General features: G+C 33.7%; 1 protein-coding gene across 1 annotated transcript; it reads left to right on the forward strand.

Moving 5' to 3' along the window:
- Nucleotides 1-5,372: 5,372 nt before the first annotated feature.
- LOC140676590 (uncharacterized) lies at nt 5,373-6,958 on the forward strand. The gene is made up of 3 exons (XM_072911781.1): nt 5,373-5,544; nt 5,784-6,070; nt 6,867-6,958. Exons 1-3 carry the CDS (start codon nt 5,535-5,537, stop codon nt 6,894-6,896), a joined length of 327 nt encoding a protein of 108 aa, XP_072767882.1. The 5' UTR covers nt 5,373-5,534; the 3' UTR covers nt 6,897-6,958.
- The last annotated feature ends 15,413 nt before the right edge of the window (nt 6,959-22,371 follow it).

Below are 22,371 nucleotides of genomic sequence, written 5' to 3' on the forward strand. Positions count from 1 at the left end.
CTCTGGATTTTATACAACCAGCACACGAATAGATCGCCTGTGGATTTTATACAACCAGCACACGAATAGATCGCCTCTGGATTTTATATAACCAGCACACGAATAGATCGCCTCTGGTACTAACTACTGTAATAGTAAAACTACTATTTATATTACTACTACTACTACTATATAATTTTATTATATATAAACAAAACAATTTTTTAATAAATTTTTTTCAGAAATTTTGTTTTCAAGTTAGCTAAAAAAATACAAGAAAGATTTATGCATTTCTAATTATATATTACACATCAATGTTCAATGTTGTTAACTTTATTTTATTTTGATATAAATATCCTTCTTTATTAATAATCTTGTTACTCTATACTCAATGAAATGCATAAGTCGTTCTGTTTTTAATAAATTGAAATATATAAAACTATGTATAATGTATGAAACTTTATATTTTTATTATACCAAGTGTTTTATTTTAATTGTTTCAGGCAAATAATCTCGAAAAATATGGAAAAAATGAAAAAATGTTTCAGAGAAAAGTTGCAAGGTTTAAAGTAATGCATTACGTAGCAATATTAATATGACCTTGAAGAGTGTTGTCAAGGTCATGAAAAAATTATATTGAAATTTTTTAATGGAAAGCCCTACTTTTTATTGCACATTCGTAGCTTATCTCGAGAGCTTTCAACATACTATGGTTAAATATTTTTTATTAAGTATTTTTTGAGATATAAAGCTTCAAAGTTACAGTTTTTTGACATAAAACACAAAATATCTCAGCAAATATTCATTTTTCGATAAACTTACCCTATTACTTTTATGCACAGAATAATGAGAATCAACTGGTGTAAAGAAAACACTTGGTTGTCTAGAAAAAATATGAACAAGTAGTTACACATTTTTTCTTTAAAACAACTAGGTGTTTTCTTTACACCAGTTGATTCGTCTCATTATTCTATGCATAAAAGTATTAGGATAAGATTATCGACAAATGAATATTTTCTGAGATATTTTGTGTTTTATGTCAAAATACTGTAACTTTGAAGCTTTACATCTCCAAAAATACTTAATAAAAAAATATTTAACCATAGTGTGTTGAAAAGCTCTCGAGATAAGCTACACGAATGTGCAATAAAAAATAGGGCTTTCCATTTAAAAATTTCAATATAATTTTTATATGACCTTGACAACACTTTCAAGGTGATACTAATATTGCTACGTAATGCGTTACTAATCCTACAACTTTTGTTTGTGAAACATTTTTGTCTGTCGCGCTTTGTTTTAAAATATTCGGCTGGTATGGGTGGTCATGGACACCTTGTATAAAATTGTATAGATATACATAATAATTCAATAAACTTCAATACAATCTTGTGCAATGATATTGAGCATCTAATGCGATTATTAGTTTCATGACGCGTGTTTTGTCGTCCCTGCCTGCCTGCTGTACCGAACTCATAAGCAGCTATTTTTTAGTTACATTGAAAAAAATATATGAAATTATGTAAAGAAACAAAATTTTGTCAAAAGCGTAGTTTTTTCATTATAATTATTAGTTACTATTTAATTGTTACACTGAGAAAGAATATACTACAAAATATATTTATTTCAACACTTGCAAAGAAACTAGTTGCAAAAATATATTTGAATCAATAAAATATACGATATATTTTAAACAATGGGTTAATTAAAACGATCTGACTAGCCAAAACCATTCGATTTATTCACACGACGTTTCGACCATATGGTTGTGGTCCTTTTCAAGTATAACTATAAAGAAAATATATAACGGATCAAAAATTATATGGATACAATTTATACCGAATTAAACGCAAACAATACAAAATAATGTCGTTAAAAAATTGTGAGTAGACTAGTTTTTTAACGACATTATATTGTATTATTTGCGTTTAATTCGGTATAAATTGTATCCATATAATTTTTGATCCGTTATATATTTTCTTTATAGTTACACTTGAAAAGGATCACAACCATATGGTCGAAACGTCGTGTGAATAAATCGAATGGTTGTGGCTAGTCAGATCGTTTTAATTAACCCGTTGTTTACAATTAAATACTAGCGACTTTAATCTCTAACTTATAACGATATATTTTACTTTTTAAATTTTTCTCTAAAAGGTTTTATTTTCGGAATATTTGGCTGTTTCTGAATTTTGCGAAAACTCTGTGTAATATATTAAAAATTTTTTTTTTAAATATAATAATTATAAAACAATAATATATAAATAAGAAATAAAAAAATATAAAAAATGTTATTCATTAAAAAAACAATTTAAATTTAATTTATAATTATAATAATTTATAATAATTTTATTTAAAATTTATTAAATTAATTAAAAATTTTTTTTTTATTTAAAAATTTAAAATAATATATAATAAATTATTTATATAATTAGTATTATTATATATAAAATTTTTATAAAAAAGAATACAAAAATTTCCAGAAATTTAATACAGCATGTCTCGAAATATCAAAACTTTGGTTGTGTAAAGAAGATCAAACTATGAAAAAAATAATTTTTACACATTTACTCATTTTTTCTTTGTGTTGTAGAAAATCACAATAAGAATATTAGTATATTCAACGTTTATGTATGCGATATATTGTCACAGGTGTAATGAATTTACATGTATATTTTTGAAGAATAATAATTGAAATATAATTCGTAACAGAACAAGAGAGATGTAAATCTAAACAAATAAAAGTAAGCAGGATGCAATGTTACGTTTATTTATAATTTTATTTTAGGGAACTTTTTTTTCTTTATTATATATTTTATTTCATAATAATGCAAACAAAAAATGTGGTACAGAAATGTAAAGTAGTACTAAAATTTATCGGAAAGTATCATGAAATAAATATTGCTAAATATAAAATTTTGTAGAGTAAATCAAAATTCTCAAATATGTACCTAATGAATATAAATAAAGCAAAAACGAGCACATTTGCAAATATTATTAGGACATTTATTTTTAATTTTTACGCACCCAAAGCTTGGAATACAGATACTCTGCCTGGGTTTGGCAAAGCAAATCTGAGACGTTGTGCTCTCTTACTTTACTCTATTTTTGTTCAATTGCAGTAAATAACAGACAGAATGTGTCAAAAGAGGCTTCAGATTTGCTTTGCCGAACCCAAGCTCTGTATAGTATATAAAATTTTGTTAACTAACCTTTTTATCCATCCTTTCTTGAATGAAACTCTGCGGCGAGTGAGAGACAAACATTTCTCATTATACTTCTTTCCCATCACTCTCACTTTGTCTAAAGTCAAAAACACTAACAACATACAACAACACAACAAAAAATCCTATCACAACACTTTACTACACGTATACTCCGTAAACACGTCGCAACGAGTAACACGTTTTCTCGCGTTATTACCGCGAACAAAGTATGTATAGCAGTACGCGATGCGCGCGATCTGCCCGCTCATGCGCGTAATAGATATTATTTGCGCGTAAACGAGAAAATAATAATTACTACAGCTCTGATTTTAAAATTATTGATATTTCAACAAGGAAAAATCGTCTCTAAATTGACCAGAGGATACGTCCTGCGTTGATACAGTTATTACCAAACACCTTGTATATGTATAAACGTATTTATCCGCTTACATTCACGACAAAAAAAAACATTTACTTGTAGGAAATGTTTACATATAAACTTGCTATTGTGCATAATGATTTATATATTACAATATATATATATAATTTTTTTTCGTTTATTTTCTTTGCTTTATATTTTTATGTTTTTGTACTTATTGAAAGTATTGTAGTTTCTATGATTTTTTTTAGATTTTTATCTCTACCCACACTCGAGTTATGAATTACAGACAAAAATAAAAATAAATTTTAAATAACTATTACTTGAAAAAGAATAAAGATATTGTTAATTAATAAGGTAGTCATTTTTTTATGTATTTAAAAAAAAATTGAAAAAATTTTTTAAAAACAATTTAACAATATTTTATTAGTCAATTTAATATAATTTCGGTTAAAATTGACTAAAACATTGTAAAAATATTTAAAAAAATATATTTTAATGTTTTTCAATATCTTTAATCTTCTTCAAGTAATAGGTATTTGAAATTTTTTTATCAATTTCTTTCTCTAATTCATAACTCGAGTATGGATAGAAATAAAAATCTCAAAAAAATCATGGGAACTATTTTCAATAAGTACAAAAACAATAATATATAAAAAAAATAAAGCAAATAAAATCAACAGAAAAACAATTGTCCAACTGGTATGGAATGCCCTATATACATATATAATATATATAATTATCATAAATATTTTTATTTGAATCGTTTGTCAAATATTTTCACGTTTTTTTTACGTTTTTAAAACGTTTATAAGTATATCTTTACATTCTACATAAAGTAATTTGTGTTATGTACTTTGTTATAGATAAATATTTATCATAGATATAATTATGTTGTTATCAAAGATGAACTAAATATTTAGAAAAACAAATATATTTTTACGTAAACGTTTTCATTGTATTTGCGAACTTTACGTATAAACATTTTTCTATAAGTAAACGTCTTTTTGGTGAATATAAAAGGATTTATTTCCTTCTCTCTCTTCTCTCTCTCTCTCTCTCTCTCTCTCTCTCTCTCTCTCTCTCTTTTTATTCTCTTTCTTCTAGCGCAAGATGCTTCTCTTACAAAAGAAAAATATTATAATCTATAATGAAAAGATAAATTTAAATTTACGTATATTTTATACACATTTGAGTAATTAATTTATTATATTGCGACAGTTTGTTCACTTGATTATTTTATGATAAAATGTAGTTTTTGAAAATTTTATTATACTAATAATGATAATTTAATTAAATTAATAAGAATTTAATAAAAAATAATAAAAATAAAATAGAGAAATTTAAATTAAAAAAATGTTAAATTTAATTACTTTTTAATAAATTTTATTTTAATTAAATTGCTCGCAAAATAAAATTTATCTGTTCATTAGATTGTAATATTTATCTTTTATAAGAAAAGTATTTTACGTTAGAAGAAAGAGGAAACAGAGAGAGAGAGAGAGAGAGAGAAAATTATTATTTTTATTATTTCCAACGATGCTAAACCGATTGTTATCGCCGAACACGTGCTATCGTGTCTCTGATTGCGATCTCGCGGTTGTTTACAAACAATCGAAAAGCCGGCTGATCACGAGAGGCATGTAAGGAACATGTTGCGTGAGCCTGCTTCTTTGTGTTGAGTGTCCAATACAGAAGCTGCGTTTTTGGAAATTTACGCTACTAAGTCTATGGTACGAACACGACACGAATATTGCCGAGATTAGCCGATCGTCCGCTGAGCCGGCCGATCCGTCCGCCGAGCCGGCTGATCTTTTTGTTCTTTTCCGTGGCACGTGCACGTGCTACGTTTAGTGTGGTGCGTGGAGTGTGCAGTTCGCCGTATACTCTTTGAGTTCGCCAGATACCTGTTCCTTGGATACTGTGTTCCTTGTATCTTGGATTGTTGGATACAAATTGATAGCAGCGCAAGTATGGCAAGACGTAAGTATATACATCAATATTATAAAAATCCTATCGTATAAAAACAATTACATATCTCTTTCTGTCTCTCTCTTTTCTCTCTTTCTCTCTCTCTCTCTCTCTCTCTCCGTATATATATATATATATATATATATATATATATTTATATATATATATATATATATATATATATATATATATATATATATATATATATTTATATGGAATATTTTTTAATTAAAAACAATTTTCTTTTTTAGCAAAAAGTCAAGGATCTACGAGGACTACGTCGGCAACATGTACAGATGTGCCATCGCCGACGTCGCCGTTGCGATCGGCATCTTCTTCAAGTGTGCCATCATCGGCAGCGACCTCGAATGTGCCGCCGATGATGGCATCAAAGGCGACGATGATATCGTCTTCGATGCCACCGATAAGGACATCGTCCTCGATGCCACTGATGAGGGCAATGTCGCCCCAAAAATTATATAAAAGAACGGAAGCAGAAAGACCCCTGCAAGAAACTAATAACAGATTTGTCCAAAAGGTAAATATTTATGTTTAATTTTGTAAAACGTTTAATCCTTTTTTTACTTGATACTTTTGTTTTCTAAAATATTTCTTCCCTGACTCATTCTGCATATATACTCTGTAGGTTTTCATAATAATTCAATAATAAAAAATTTGTATTGAAATGTACATATAAATGTATATTAACGTATGCATAAATATATATAACATATGTATACATATACATATTTATATATACAACGTTTACAAAATTTGCAGAAGTTTATTACATGAAATTTCAAATTGTGTCTATTTTTATTATATTATTCTCCAATATGTATATAACGTATATACACTTTATAAAATTATGACTAACAAGTTTATAAAGAGCTTACAATAAAATTTATTTTTATATAAATGTGTATGTACTAATCAAATTTTATTATTGAAGTTATAAAAGCATACAGAGTATATACAGAGTGAGCCAGGAGAAAAAAAATAGAAATATATATAAGTTAAATAAAATACAATAAAATTATTTATGTGTACACGCAACGGCAGAAATGGTGTCCGTCGGCAACTTCAGGATCACGCGCATACACATGAAGTTAGTGCATATGTATACATATGATTTCTGTTGTATGTGTGTAACGCTGAAGTTGTCGACGGACACCATTTCTGCCGGTACCCGTACGTACATATATATGTATATATATATATATATATATATATATATATATATATATATATATATATATATATGCGTGTATGTGTGTGTGTGTGTGTGTTTTTGCATCTTTTATATTTTTAACATTTATTTTATCATGTTTCAGAGAATAAATGAAGCGGTACGACGGGATTGAACAAAAGTAAAAAAAAACGAAGATATGTCCGTGGTGCATACGTGCCACCATCAACGTATCCATACGTACTCATGTACGCATCGATACCAGCACCAGCATCGCTATCATACGCACCGGCACCAATACCAGCATCGCTATCATACGCACCGGCGCCAGTACCAGTGGCGTATGCACCGGCGCCAGCACCAGTGGTGTACGCACCAGTATCGATACATATGCACCAGCACCAATACCAACCCCTGGTGCACCAGTAATATACGCACCGACACCAGCATCAGTGGCGTACGCACCAATATCAACATTTCCAGGAACGTATCCATATTTGCCGCGATCATTTTAAATTTCTCTCTCTCTCTCTCTCTCTCTCTCTCTCTCTCTATATATATATATATATATATATATATATGTATGTATATACAGGGTCTCCCCGAATTGGCGGATCAACTCTCGTGGGTAGATAAAACGTGTTAAACTGAAGAGAAAAATCTTATATCATTTTGCTAAATTCGCAATAATTAATGAGATATAAATTAATAAAGATCGGCCAATACGTGCCAGGATAAGCGCGTGGCACGAAGAAGCCTCCTACTTGTTATTTGATACTAGGCGCGCGGCGAGACAGTAGGCGGAGCGTTCTACAAAGGACATACAAAAGACGTACAAAGGGCGTACTTAAAGAGACACGTACAGTGCATTCTGTGTTTACGTCTTGCCGCGCGCCTAGTATCAAGTAACAACTGGGAGGTTTCTTCGCGCCGCACGCTTATACTGGCACGGATTGGCCGATCTTTATTAATTTATATCTTATTAATTATTGCGAATTTAGCAAAATGATATAAGATTTTTTTCTTCAGTTTAACACCCTCTATCTACCGACGAGAGTTGATCCGCCAATTCGGGGACACCCTGTATATATATTTATTTATAATCATTTATAACAATACTTTCATCTTCTGTGCAATGATTCATATAGTATGTTGACAAATTTTTTATTTACATTATTATATCACGTGTGTGTGTGTGTGTGTGTGGAGTGTGTAAGTGTGTGTGTGTGTGTGTGGAGTGTGTGTGTGTGTGTGTGTGTGTGTGTGTGTGTGTGTGTGTGTGTGTGTGTGTGTGTGTGTGTGTGTGTGTGTGTGTGTGAAGTGTGTAAGTGTGTGTGTGTGGGGAGTGTGTGTGTGTGTGTGTGTGTGAAGTGTGTAAGTGTGTGTGTGAGTGTGTGGGTGGGTGGGTGGTGTGTGTGTGTGTGTGTGTGTGTGAGTGTGTGGGTGGGTGTGTGTGTTTGTGTGTGTGGGTGTGAGGTGAGAAATATGTAATAAGCGCACATAAAATAGAAAGAGAGAGAAATAAGTATTTTTTATTTCTAAGTTTTTATTTTTTATTTACAATAAAATATCGATTTTTTAAATTTTTTCTTATTTTTTATTTTATATCATGATATACTCTAAAACATATGTCATAACATAAAAAAAAAAAAAAATATAAATTTTCTTCCCTCACAAATATTTCCCTGAATTAATGTAAATATTTTGATGTTTTCACTAAATCAATTTGTCACGTATATTTTTTGTATTTGGATTCGTACTTATTGTTTTTCTTTTCAATTTTTTGAAAAATAATTATATATAATAATTGATAACTCTCTACAAAATACTAAACAATGCAGATATTTTTTAAAAATAGAAATATTTTTTTTACAATTGAGGTTATAACTTTCTATTTTTTTTAATTCTAAAAAAAACGTCAAATTACATTACAAAAATATATACAAGACGAATATATATAACTATAGAATGGAAAAAGAGAAAGAAAAGGGAGTATAAGTAAATGCGAAAGGAACACGTGTTCACACACACACAAATGCAGTCTCGTACTTTTTTCTCTCGATTATACGTTCCATTTGTCTTTTTTTAATTATTCGCTACTAGCTCATTGTCAATTTCATGTTTCTTTTGCCTTTACTTATATGCTTTCTTTCTTTCTTTCTTTCTTTCGAGAGAGAGAGAGAGAGAGAGAGAGAGAGAGAGAGAGAGAGAGAGAGAGAGAGAGAGAGAGAGAGAGAGAGCGGAAGAGAGCATATAAGTAAGGGCAAAAGAAACATGAAATTGACAATGAGCTAGTAGCGAATAATTAAAAAAAGACAAATAGAACGTATAATCGAGAGAAAAAAGTATGAGACTGCATTTGTATGTGTGTGAACACATGTTCCTTTCGCATTTACTTATACTCGCCTTTCTTTTTCTTTCTGCAGTTATATGTATTCGTCTTGTATATATTTTTGTAATGCAATTTGACGTTTTTTTTAGAATTAAAAAAAATATATATATATATATATATCGCTCTGTTGTTGGCTCTTGGCGTCTCATAATATCATTAGTTTAACAGCTTGTATGTACAAAGTATGACTACCCCGTGCAAAGGATTGCATGAAAGAATGTAAATAAATTTTTATAAATGGGTTTCATAGTATAATAAAACTAATTTCGGTCACAAAAATTTGCATTTTTACGCGTTCGAGATCGAGGCACGAAAGTGAAACAGATTGTAGCGCTGCCTATCGCGACATGCGGCAACTATGTTGCAACTCTGTTTTTTAACTTTTTTTGTCTTTTATTTATAAATCGATTACCACGTTGTATGTTTCTATACGTATTTTAATAATGGAAAAAGATTTGTCATTGTCTATGTAACCAATACAAATATTTTGGTGCAGAAATAAAATAATCGATCTGTCGGTAAAAAGAACGGTGCAGCATCCCTTTAATGTGGGTATCGGGTCATCAAGGCATCCAAGGCAATGAGGTGGCGGACGATCTAACGAAAGCGGGCGCCCTTGAAGACTCTGCTGAACAGATCGTAGGAGTCCCTTTTGCCCTGGGCAAAATAATCATTATAGGACAGCTTCAACAAAGGCACTGGGGAGGAAGGACGGGGCTGCAGACAAGCGAGGACTCTGATGAGTCAACCCTCACAAGACAGAGCACGCGAGCTTTTGGCTCTAAGCAGAAGGAAACTAAGACTTACTCTTGGCCTCTTCACGGGATATGTGCACCTTCGGGCTCACATGTCCATCTTGGAGCTGGCGACACAGGACACATGTCGACTATGTGGAGAGGATAGAGAGGACAGCGTTCACATCCTGTGCCGCTGTCCCGCCTTAGTCCTCAAAAGATACAGACACCTAGGGTTTATGTTTCTTGAACCGGATGATCTGAAGAACAAAAAGATAAACAACCTGTGCAAGCTGGCGGAAAACGCCGGCTTGGGTTTGCAGGGATAATTTTCAATCACCGGGGAGTTACAATGGAACTTTTAGATCTAGGTGACCTCAGAGACTCTCTGTAGTACCACTCGCTCTTTTACTTACTTACTTACTCAGCAATTCTTCCTTCTTTCTTCGTTTAATTAAAAATGAAGTTGAAGCTTTTTTTTTGTTAGATTCGTTGTAGATATTGAATCATCTTCTCTTACAAGATGTGTTATAGTTGAAATATTTTTTTTGCTGTTTTCACTATTTTGCTTTATAATAGTGATCTACAACACATAAACTTTTGTTTATATCGTAAGATATAAATGTGTGATTAAATATAATTACCTAAATATAATCACATTACTTCTCACTCAACAAATATGTATTATTATAAAGATTGTCTATTGACAATACACTGATATAATTACTTGATTTTCCTTATCATTGTAAGCAGAGTTAGATGCAACTAATTGAAATTGAAGAGATTCTATTCCAGTGACCATGTTATCATTTTCATTAAATGCAATTTCTTCTGTATTATTTGCAATACAATTTCAGTATTTTCAATATCAATGTTACATGTATCATCAACAGTGTCAGAAAATAAATTTTCTGTAGTTCTATTTTGACAAATTGTTCTACAAAAGTGAAAATACAAGTGTTAAATAGGATAAGATGTATTAAGAACTTTAGAATATGTTAAATTAGGTTATAAATGTGTTTAGGTTAGATATATTAATATATAATAATATAGTTGTAATATGATGTGTTTTATATATAATTATGATTTAAATTATGTAATAATAATATAAAAGATATATTAATAGAATATAGAAATTAATGTAGAAATATTATAACCTGTGAGCTTGTAAATGACAAAAGGCAGTATTGCTTAATTCACTTTTACAATATGTGCAATATGCATAATATTTATTTTCCTTCTTTAATGGAATAAAATTTAACTCATAAAAGCCTTTATTAATTTTTCGTGGCATTTTTATAATTCTTTAAAACTTGAAACGATAAACGATACAAAATATAAAGTATAAAGAAAATCACAAAATCTTCGTTAAATCATAGATTACTCATAGTTGACATAGATGACATGTTATACATATTTTACATTGTTTACGTGTAGACTATTATAGTTTACGGATAAATGTCCAACCCTGCTTTAAACCCTCCATACTTTTTCATTAATTGCGGTTTTCGCGAAAATTCCTTAGGGATATAATTCATAACTTGCTGTAGACGTGCCGTCATACTTTCAAGTGATCTAGCAGAAAGTTTTAGATTTGGATTATATTTTCCATCAACAAAGGCACTATTTATTTTGGGAACAACACTAAGACAAACAGTGTGCATGTAGTCAAAAACCGTTTGAGTTACCAATCCCATTCCCAAAGGAAGTAGAACAGATTCAGAATCTGTATAATGTTCTCCATCAATGTGATGTCTGTACGGGGCCTATGCTGAATACCATGATAAGCTACTATTCCACGATGAAGCCAATTTCCCTGAATCTAACATTTCGAACACGGAAATAGACTACTGTGGCCTTTGTGACCCAAAACAAAAGCTCGCGCAGGAGAATCAGCTATAAAACATTTTAATTGAATCATTTTTAATTGATTACGGAAAGCAATTCCTCCACAATTTAATATATCTCGAACTTCATCTACAAAATTCTGAAATAATTCCTTCGCGCTACTTGGTTTCAGTCTACCTCGCCAAACACCTACAATTTCGGTTTACTTTGCGGAATATTTGCAATCCTAATTTGTATCTGTCACATTTGAATGTTGCCCTTCTATTGTTGTCCATCTATGTCGCACCATCTGTACTAAAATCTATCATCAAAATGTCAAGTGGAATCAGTTCTGGAGAAATTTGTTGAAGTATAGAAAAAATTCCTGCCTCAAATCCTAAGATATTCACCTCCTGCAATATTAAATGTGAGATGCGCGGTTCATCGAGTTTTTAAAAGAGTTCTACAATCTTTTGGCAAAGTGGATAAACAAGGATGTGTTCGAACAACTTGTAAAACAGTATTTGCTTGCGCATGAGACATACTACTACGTCTAAAGACTTCAGCAAGGCGTTCTTGAAAATTATCAATCATATTTTGAGGAATATCTACCACATCATCATCACTATTTGAAGTGGATTCAGTAACGTCTGAAGAACTTGATGTCTCAGACGTTGCCTTATTAAAAGCAAATTGCACATTATCAACTGATGCATCAGAATAAGATACAACAGTTTCCTCATTTCCTGTCTGATTACATTCCGCAAGAATTAGATCTTTATTAACAAAGTCTGAATCTGGGCTAGCATTTGCAATCTCTACATTCTGCTGTTGCAATTCATATTCAATACGCGCATCTTTTTCTAATTTTTCTAAACGACGACGATGGATTGCAGATAATAAATGAAAAGGCTTGCGACTGCGCCTTTTCGCTAAACGTAACATATTGAAATAAAATATTAACGAAAGAAATGAATGAAATGAGAAAATTGGAAATGCTTAAAAGCTTGAACAAAATAAATAAAAGTTGAACAAAATAAGAGTTAAATTATGCAACAATGTGTTTGTAAGTAATTGAAGAAAATAGAATATATTAGGAATCTACTTTAAATAAAATATATCAGGAAAACAATTGCGTAGGTATACTTAATAAATAAAAATATAGGTATACTTAATAAATAAGATAGATAAATAATAAAAAATAAAATAAAGTACTAATTATACAAATAATACACTATTATATACAAGACAATACTAATATACAAATATACCCATAGCACCGAAACTTCCAGTTACATTGCAGGAACGTTGCAACATTGCAAGTTTCAATGTAATATTGCATGGACATTACAGAGACATACAATTGCAATAATGCATCGAAATGATACAGCAATGTTGCAGAAACATTCTGCGTAAGCCGCGGCACTGCGTGTGCTAAATTTTATAATGTGCGTCGTCTGTTCAGTGTTTCAGTGTTCAGTGGTGTACGCATATGTCAAGGGAGCGTCCGAAATGGTCACGGTTAAATTTGATCACGTTCAAAATGGACACGACCGATTTGGTCACGTTCGAAACGGCCACGTTCGGAATAGCCACGTCTAAAATGGTCATGTTCGAAATGGCCACGTGCGGAATGGCCACAGGAAATATTGAATAAAATTAGATTTGACCACGTTCGTGATGGCCACGTTCAATTTGACCACGTTCGAAACGGCCACGTTCGTAATGGCCACGTTCGAAATGACCACGTTCGGAATGGCCACGGGAAATATTGAATTTATTCAACTTTAGTTCGATTTGACCACGTTCGTAATGGCTACAGGTTCGTAATGGCCACGTTTGAAACGGCCACGTTTGGAATGGCCACGGGAAATATTGAATAAAGTTCGATTTGACCACGTTTGTAACGGCCACGTTCATAATGGCCACACATTCGTAATGGCCACGTTCGAAACAGCCACGTTCGGAATGGCCACGTTCAAAATGGTCACGGGAAATATTGAATAAAGTTCGATTTGACCACGTTCGTAATGGCCACAGGTTCGTAATGGCCATGTTCAAAACGGCCACGTTTGGAATGGCCACACGTTTGTAATGGCCACGTTCGGAACGGCCACACGTTCGTAACGGCCACTCGTTCGTAACAGCCACGTTCGTAATGGTCACGGTCCCGACTGACCACGTTGATATTGACCACGGCCTCGATTGACCACGTTAATATTGACGTACGTGCAATGTACGTTGCAAGACAAAGCAAAGTTCACACAGGTTTTGTAACTTTCTACGAAGCGAGGTGGGCGGGGTGGGTGTGGGAGGGGAAGGGCCGGAGACCCCTCTTGCACCCTCCCGTGTGTGTGTGTGTGGTCAATATCAACGTGGTCAATCGGGACCGTGGCCATTTCGAACGTAACTATTCTGAACGTGACCATTTCGAACGTGGCCATTACGAACGTGGCCGTTTTGAACGTGGCCGTTTCGATCGTGGCCGTTTCAATCGTGGCCGTTTCGAACGTGGCCGTCACGAATGTGTGGCCACTCCGAACGTGGCCATTCCAAACGTGGCCGTTTTGAACGTGGCTATTACGAACGTGTGGCCATTTCGAACGTGGCCATTACGAACGTGGTCAAATCGAACTTTATTCAATATTTCTCGTGGCTATTCCGAACGTGGTCAAATTTAACCGTGGTCATTTCGAACGTGAGCAAATTATATCCACTCGTCAAAGCTATATAGGTTATTTTCGTGTTTATTTTTTGTTAGGTTTCGTTTTCATCTTTTGCTGGGGATCGATCATGTATTTTTTTCTAAGTGAAAACGTGAAAAATTTCTTTATCCTGATTCGTTAATTTTTAAAATTTTCACTTTTCACATTTTCAAAAGAAAAAAATTACATGATCGATCTTCTCAGGGCCTTATTCTTGAAACAATGAAAAAAGTATTGTATAGGAAAATGACTCAACGATTTCTGATTAGTACATCTAAAAGTATACACTAATCAAGGATCACATAGAGTAATTTTCGCATGTGATACTTTTTTCACAGTTTTAAGAATAACAGCTCTGATTACATGTATAAAATACGAGTGAAAAAAATTCACAAAAAGAAAGAATTTATAGAAAGAAAAGGTAAATAAAAATATTATTTTTTTATCCAATTATTGATTTATGTAAAATGTCATTGTTTGAAAGTCTAATAATATGTTGTAGGTTACAGCAATAATGTGACTATTATTTTTTGGTTACCTTAACCATTGTGACAAAAATCTTTATTCTGCAATTAAGGATAGTGTTACGTCAAGCGGGGTCGCGGCTCCTAAGAGTGGTCGGACCTTTCGCTTGACCGGTCGCGTATTTCAGAAGCTAAGCTTCTGGGGATTCCTCGCGACTAGGCTTATCCGGACGATGGATGTTTTTCTTTACCAAAGGCGAAGTAATAACATATAATGTTGCGGCAGTGTCAAACGAAAAGGGAAATGGCGATTACTGACTAAGGGAAGTCGCGTGATGTGAACTCCTCGGGGATGGTTCCGCTAAAGAATAGTAATAGATGTTTCTATTTCTCAAATCTCTGAGGAAGTCGGCGTAGGTGTTAACGCACCGGTCGCAGTCGAACGGGAAAAACTCTGCTAGATTACGAGAGCAGGCCGTGCAATACACACCGGAATAGCGCTGTCGAGCGCGAGGTGTACGTTGAAGTACGCGCAAGAATCTCTATCGATGTCGTCGGAATTTACAAAGCAAGATGCGCAATACGGGGTAAGTTCTAATTTATGAGCGAATCCCGAGATGTAGGTGCAACGGACGTTTTCTAATCGGTGACGCGCTTCGACGGCGGGAGGGGAGGGGTGGCCCTCCTGTATGGGGCGCAGTTGTCCGTAACACATGTAGGTGTGTTGTCAATAGGTTATGGTTAAATACTATTATTGTTATTGCTCGCGTAAAGCGTTGTTATTAGTCGTGGTCAGAATAAGGAAGGAGTACAAATAATTGAATAACGAGAAATAGGTTTCTTATATTTATTCAGTTTAAATATTAATTGTTTACAACTTAATGAATAAAATAACATGCGCGTTATACAATATTTGAAATGAGTATTAATTTGGAAGCAAGTATTATCTTTGGGAAAATCTCGACAAGAGAGAAAATGGTCAACGCGAAATGCAGGAAGTAAAAAAAAAGGGTCGGTCGTAAACCGGTCTCGGCAGCGCAAAGCGAAAATACTATTTTGGAAGGGTTTAGCGGAGGGCGAGCTGGCCCAAGCGAAACGCAGGAAGCAAAAAAAAGGGTCGGTCGTAAAAGTGTAGGCACGAGAAAACTCTAGGTTTTCCAAGTTTCGTATTTTGAGTGACGCTGCTACGAGATATTGTTATATTTCGTTCCGCGTAATATTAATCTATTACTATCGGTTGTTCCGCGGAACCCCAGTGCTCGGGGGTGGAACACCCGTAATTTAGGTAATATTTCGTCGCGTATCTGGAGGTAGCGGGTCTTCCTCGGATCTCCCGGTACGTAATTCGCGGGCGGCAGAGGGAGGAACAGTAGCTGTGTGTCCAACTGTATCAGTTTGCGCGGCCACGGAAAATATCCCATAGACTTTATGCGGATGTCCGTCCTCAGAGGTTTGACCTGCTTTGTTCGTAGTGTCGGGTTAAAGTACGCCTCGTATTCTAAGTCAAAATATAGACGATCCGTCCCGAGGAATTCACTATCCGTTTCACTGACGGGGGCGTATTTGTATTCGTAATATAGTCGCGCGTGGAATTTGTGTCCGCCTCTTCTTATTTTTGGCATCTACAAAAAGATCAAATTAATTTCGCGTGTTCGCTGGGTTCGACCATGGGTTTTGAGGTAGGGAGGTGGCATGTGCAGAATATTAGCACGATGCTTCCAGGAGAAGGTATAAGTTTGGTCTTAGGGTAGGAGTACCGTATGTGCAGAGTATTAGCACGATATCGGCTGGGGAGGGATAGTAACGAGCGTGCAATTGTTTGCATCGCTACGTCGCTGGTTTGGTTAATGGTCGAAACCAGGTCTGTTGAGGGTCGGATTGAAATTTAATATGACGCCGAACGTAGAAAATGCGGACTGGGTTCAGGTACGTTTTGGTATTAATGCACAATGAGATTTCGTAAATACGTGTATTTTTGACTAACCTTACATTGGATGGTTACAGTAGTGACGCGTGAATATGAATCGGAGAGCTATCGGCGCGGAGAACTGACGCAGGGTGTACGGACGTAGTACAATGAAGTAACGATATAACAGGCGCTCGCGTGAGGTAGAGTGACGTTGAAATGGAACTGTATGGAATAGGAGGACCGCGTACTGAGATGGAAACGAATGTGGATATGGAAAGCGTGTTGACTTGGAAATGGAATCGCGTATAGAAATAGAATTTCAAGGATGAGGAGCACTTCTAGACAGAGAAGTGCATCGCTCAGAGTCTCGAATTGATGTGTCGATTTTTAGGACTGTTTCGAGGTCCCTCGGTTTGTGCGGGTCAGGGTTGAAAAGTGGGGTGGACGCGTAGGAAGGGTTATCTAAGGGTTCGGAGTAGCGGGAGAGTCTTATGGTGGTGGGAGAGCAGCTATTTTATGATTAACGTTTCGTACTGTCGGCTAGAGTCGGTAACGGTTATAAAGGGTAACTTGTCTTAGTGAATAACTTATCGGCTAAAATGTAGTCGGTAACTTGTCGGTAACTTTATATTATAAGTTTAGTGTTTCTTAAAAGTAAATGAGAAAAATTTTGGTGCCGGGACGTAACAATAGAAAGAAAAGGTAAATTAAAATATCATATTCTTTTATCTAATATAAGATGCTTTTTAGCAATGAATAATCACATACTGTGTAACACAATGTCGACTTGTAACTGAAACACTTCTTTTATACAATATATATATATATATGTCGTAGGCAAATGATTATTTTAGGAAAATAACCATTTGCTTTTGATTAGGCAAATGCTATCTGACACGTACGTACTAAAAAGTACATCTTGGAAAAGAACGCTTAGATTCTCATCTAAGCATAGGGGGATAAAGTGCATAGGGGGATGGGGCTTTGCCCCGTCCCCATAAAAAAATATAAGAAAACTTGAGAGCGTAGAAACTACCAAGGCTGACAATACAGCCAGATAACCATTTGCTTAGTCAAAAGCTATTTTCCTAAAATAGCCATTTGCGTATATCCCACACAGCACAAAACTCAACAGAAATGTTGCAGGAACGTTTCAAAGTTTCAAAAAAGTTTCTAAGTATACTGAAACGTCATTATAACATCTAAGAAACATAACATAGAAACGTAACATTTGAAACGTTTATACGATATTTATAAAAGGTTTTTATATACAAATGAATTAAAAATAATTAATAAACGATGAAAATTCTGACGTACTTTCCTTTCAAGGCGAGAGAAAATTTTTATTGTAACAGAATTTAACGTTATTAACGGTTCCGGAACAATTAATGCCGCACATTTTTATTATGGCGCGCGAAATGATTACGCGCGCCGGCGCCATTATCCTGGCAACAGCCACATGATTGGCTCTCCCAATCACATGTTCGATCGTGATCCTGCATTCTCTTGTCGCAGTGTTATGCGTCATTTTTTATTAACCTAAAAGTTCCCAAGTAAAAGTGTGCAAACTCCCGTGTGCGTTTACGGAGATTAACCAAAGCGAGAATTTTCCAGAAACAAGATCTTCATTTCTATCGGTGAGTGTGTACTTTTAGACTTCTAAAGTATAAGTCGCAAGATCGAATTCTGTGGACATACCAGCTTTTTTAATTATCGCTTGTTTTTTCTTTTGTTGCAAAAATATTGCAAGTAAAATATATATTTGCTTTATAATAAAAACATAATAAAAATTTCGAGTAGCTAAAATCATAATTTTTGTAAGAGTGATCGACTAAATAAATGCTTATTGATAAATCGTTGTTGCTTTTGAAAATCACTAATATAATAAGTCGAATGTGATGAGTGATGCATCAGTTTGTTATTCTTATTTTTGTGTCTTGTTTGTAATAGAACGAATTGTAATTAATAAAAATGAATCTAACAATAATGATGAGAAAGATCTACGTGCTAGATATTAAAAATTATGAATAAATCACTATTGTGTAATAATGTTGCATTTTGTTTTATTATTATATATATATATATATATATATATATATATATATATATATATAGTGTTACATCCCTGCAATTTGTGAAGTCAGACTATAAAATCGAACGTTTGAAATGTCTCGATATGTCTCGTTGTCAAGAGTTTCGTCGTTAAGAGAACGTTTGAAAAACAGTGACAGATGAGATTGAAAATAGCTATCAAGCTATGCGGTCGTTTCTTGATCAGCTGCGAGTTATTTGAAATCATTACGCTTTGTATTATTTTGTTTCATTAAAATATTCTTGTGTTTCGTTTTATAAAATCGTGTTATTTATTTCGCAAGTGTTGGTTGCGTCACGCGATATTTAATAATCGATCTGCGGACGTAACATTTTGGGGGCTCGTCCGGGATCAATTGAACGGACATTTACAATGGCAACAGGACCGGCGGTGAAAGAAATACAAATGCAAACGGAAGGAGTGACATTGCGAAAAAGGATGCGTGTTGCGACTCCAGTTCGAGACACAACGACGGAGCCTTCGCTGGAATCAATTACGTTACAGTCGGCAATGCGCGAGATTCGGGAACTGCGAGAGGAGCGTTTACAAATACAGACGATGCGAGCGGAATTCGAAGCCAGGCTACGAGAGCGGGATGATAAGCTTCGTCGAATAAATGATGAGCTTAGTCACACAAATGAGAGATTGCAACAACAACAACAGAGAACTTCACAACATCTACAGCTAAGTCCTTCTAATAATAGAGATTCGATAGAGCGAAGCGAGAGATCGGTTAGACAAGATCAGAACATTAATGTAAATGAATTTAGTTTCAAGTTTAAGCCTGATGTTTTCGATGGAAGTGTTCCTTTACGCGAATATTTTGTTCAATTCAATCTAATAGCGCGAGCAAATTCATGGAACGATTCATTTAAAACAATGGTATTGGGTTCGAATTTAAGAGGGAAAGCACGGTCTGTTTTAGACGGTATTGAAATTGAAAATCTCTGTTTTGAGGATTTAAAATCGAAATTAGAGTTATGTTTTGGGGAAGGGCATTTGGCACAGACATATTATGCTCAATTTACAAATAGAAGACAAAAATTTTCGGAAGATCTTTCTACATTAGGTGTAGATATAGAAAGATTATCGCGTCTTGCTTATCCGGAATGTAGTCATGAAATTAGAGACAAAATTGCATGTGCACAATTATCACTGCGCTATCAGATGGTTTTGTAAAACGGACTTTACAATTGGAAGGAACTTCTTCATTAAAGTCGGCTATAGAAAGAGCGATGACTGTGAGAGTAATTCAGGAAAATAGTTTTCCAAGAAATAAGGGTGATCAATTTAAAAATAGATTTAACAATAACAATAAATTTAACAAATTTTACAAAAATCAATATCAAAATAAAAATGAACAAGAAAATAATTTTAAAAAGAATGAGAAAAAAGAAAAGAATAATAGTAATAATAAAAATGTTGGAAAATATAAATCTTTTAATAAATTTCAAAAAGATAAATTTTCGAAGAAGGAATGTTGGCAATGTAGCGCTTAAGGACACTTTCGGTCAGAATTTCCATCCTTAGCATCAGAAAACAAGGAATAGTCGAACTTGGCGGGGCGGGTTCGACTTATGTTTTGAACACTTTGGAAAAGAATTATAAAATAAATAGAATTTATAAGATGCAAAATTTATTTATGTATAAAGGGAAAATTGATGGAGAAGATTGTATATTTAGAATTGATACAGGTTCTGACGTTTCTGTTTTGAGCAAAAAAATGGTTAAAAGGCCAGAACGACAACTTAATATTAATAAATGTTTTAAATATCCAACAGGTGAATTTGTTGAAGTAAATCATAAAATAGTTGCTAAAGTCGAGTTAGGAAGGTATTCTTTAGATATTCCGATGTTAATTGCTGAGATTTCTGATGAATGTATTTTAGGTGCAGATTTTCTTAAATTAATAAAATTAGAAGAAATTTTTGAACTTATTTTTGGAAACTTTGAACATTTTGATAATTCGACCAAATTTCTTTGCTCTCGAGTGATTTCAGATAATAAAGTCCCTCATTTCTTAAAGACTCTTTTCGAGGAAAATTGTAGAGATTTAAATTTACCCCAGAGGGAAATTTTTGCAAATTTACTCAATGAATTTCAGGATGTATTTTCTGAGGACTTGATTGCAAGGAATTGTGATGTTTTGGAACACACTATTAATATTGGAGATTCGAAACCTATTAAGCAAGCGCCTTGAAAGATTCCTATCCATTTAAAAGAAGAGGTGAATCAGATCTTGCAGGAGATGAAATCACAGGGAGTGATCGAGAAATCTCAGAGTCCTTGAGTTTCTCCTGTGGTATTGGTAAAGAAAAAAGATGGATCATTGAGGTTCTGTGTAGATTATAGAAAATTAAATGCTATTACAACTAAAGACTCTTATCCTTTACCACGTATTAATGATGTTCTCGATCAATTATCAGGAAATTTCTGGTTTTCCACTTTAGATATGAAGAGTGGATATTGGCAGATGAAAATTCGTAATGAGGACAGAGAAAAGACAACGTTTTTTGTAGGAAATGGTCTTTGGCAGTTCACGGTTATGCCATTTGGTCTTTGTAACGCTCCGGCGACTTTTGAGCGATTAATGGAGAAGATCCTACGTGACGTTTTGGCTAAAATTTGTTTGGTGTATTTAGATGATGTGATTACTTTCGGTAAATCATTTGAAGAAATGGTAAATAACTTGAGGGAAATTTTTCTCCGTTTACGTGCGGCAAATTTAAAAATTAATCCAAAGAAGTGTTTCCTTTTTAGAAGGGAGGTAAAATATCTTGGGCATATTGTATCTGAACAAGGAATTAGTACAGATCCGGAGAAAAATTCTGCTGTAGAGAATTGGCCAGTCCCTAAAAATAAGAAACAGATCCGGAGTTTTCTTGGGTTCTGTTCTTACTACAGGAAATTTGTAAAAGGTTTCTCTTCAGTAGCGAAACCCTTTTTTAAACTAACCGAAAATCGGGTCAAATTCGAATGGACTCAGTTTTGTCAGGAGGCTTTCGAAAAACTAAAGCAGAAATTGATCTCTTCGCCTATTCTTTTTTTTCCTGCAAAACAAGGAGAATTTATCTTGGATACTGACGCCTCAGATCACGGGCTAGGAGCAGTTCTTTCACAAATTCAGGAGGGAACCGAGAAAGTAATTGCCTATTTTAGCCGAGTATTTAGTAAAACGGAAAAAAATTATTGTGTGACTAGACGGGAATTGTTAGCTATTGTAGAAGCATTAAAATCATTTCATCATTATTTGTATGGAAGGAAATTTTTAATTCGTTCAGATCATATTTCTCTTAAATGGTTAATGTCATTTAAGAATCTTGAGAGTCAACTAGCACGATGGATTGAAAGACTACAACAATATCAATGTTGTTTATTGGAAGGGACGGATACATCAAAATGCTGACGGATTATCCAGACGTTCTTGTGAAGGATTTGAATGTAATTATTGCAAAAAAGTGGAATTAAAAGAGAACTTAGTAGCTCGAATTGTTTTAGAAGAACAGAATTTGGAAGAATGGCGAAAT

This window comes from Anoplolepis gracilipes, chromosome 2 (assembly GCF_047496725.1).
Source record: "Anoplolepis gracilipes chromosome 2, ASM4749672v1, whole genome shotgun sequence".
Classification (NCBI taxonomy): Eukaryota; Metazoa; Arthropoda; class Insecta; order Hymenoptera; family Formicidae; genus Anoplolepis; species Anoplolepis gracilipes.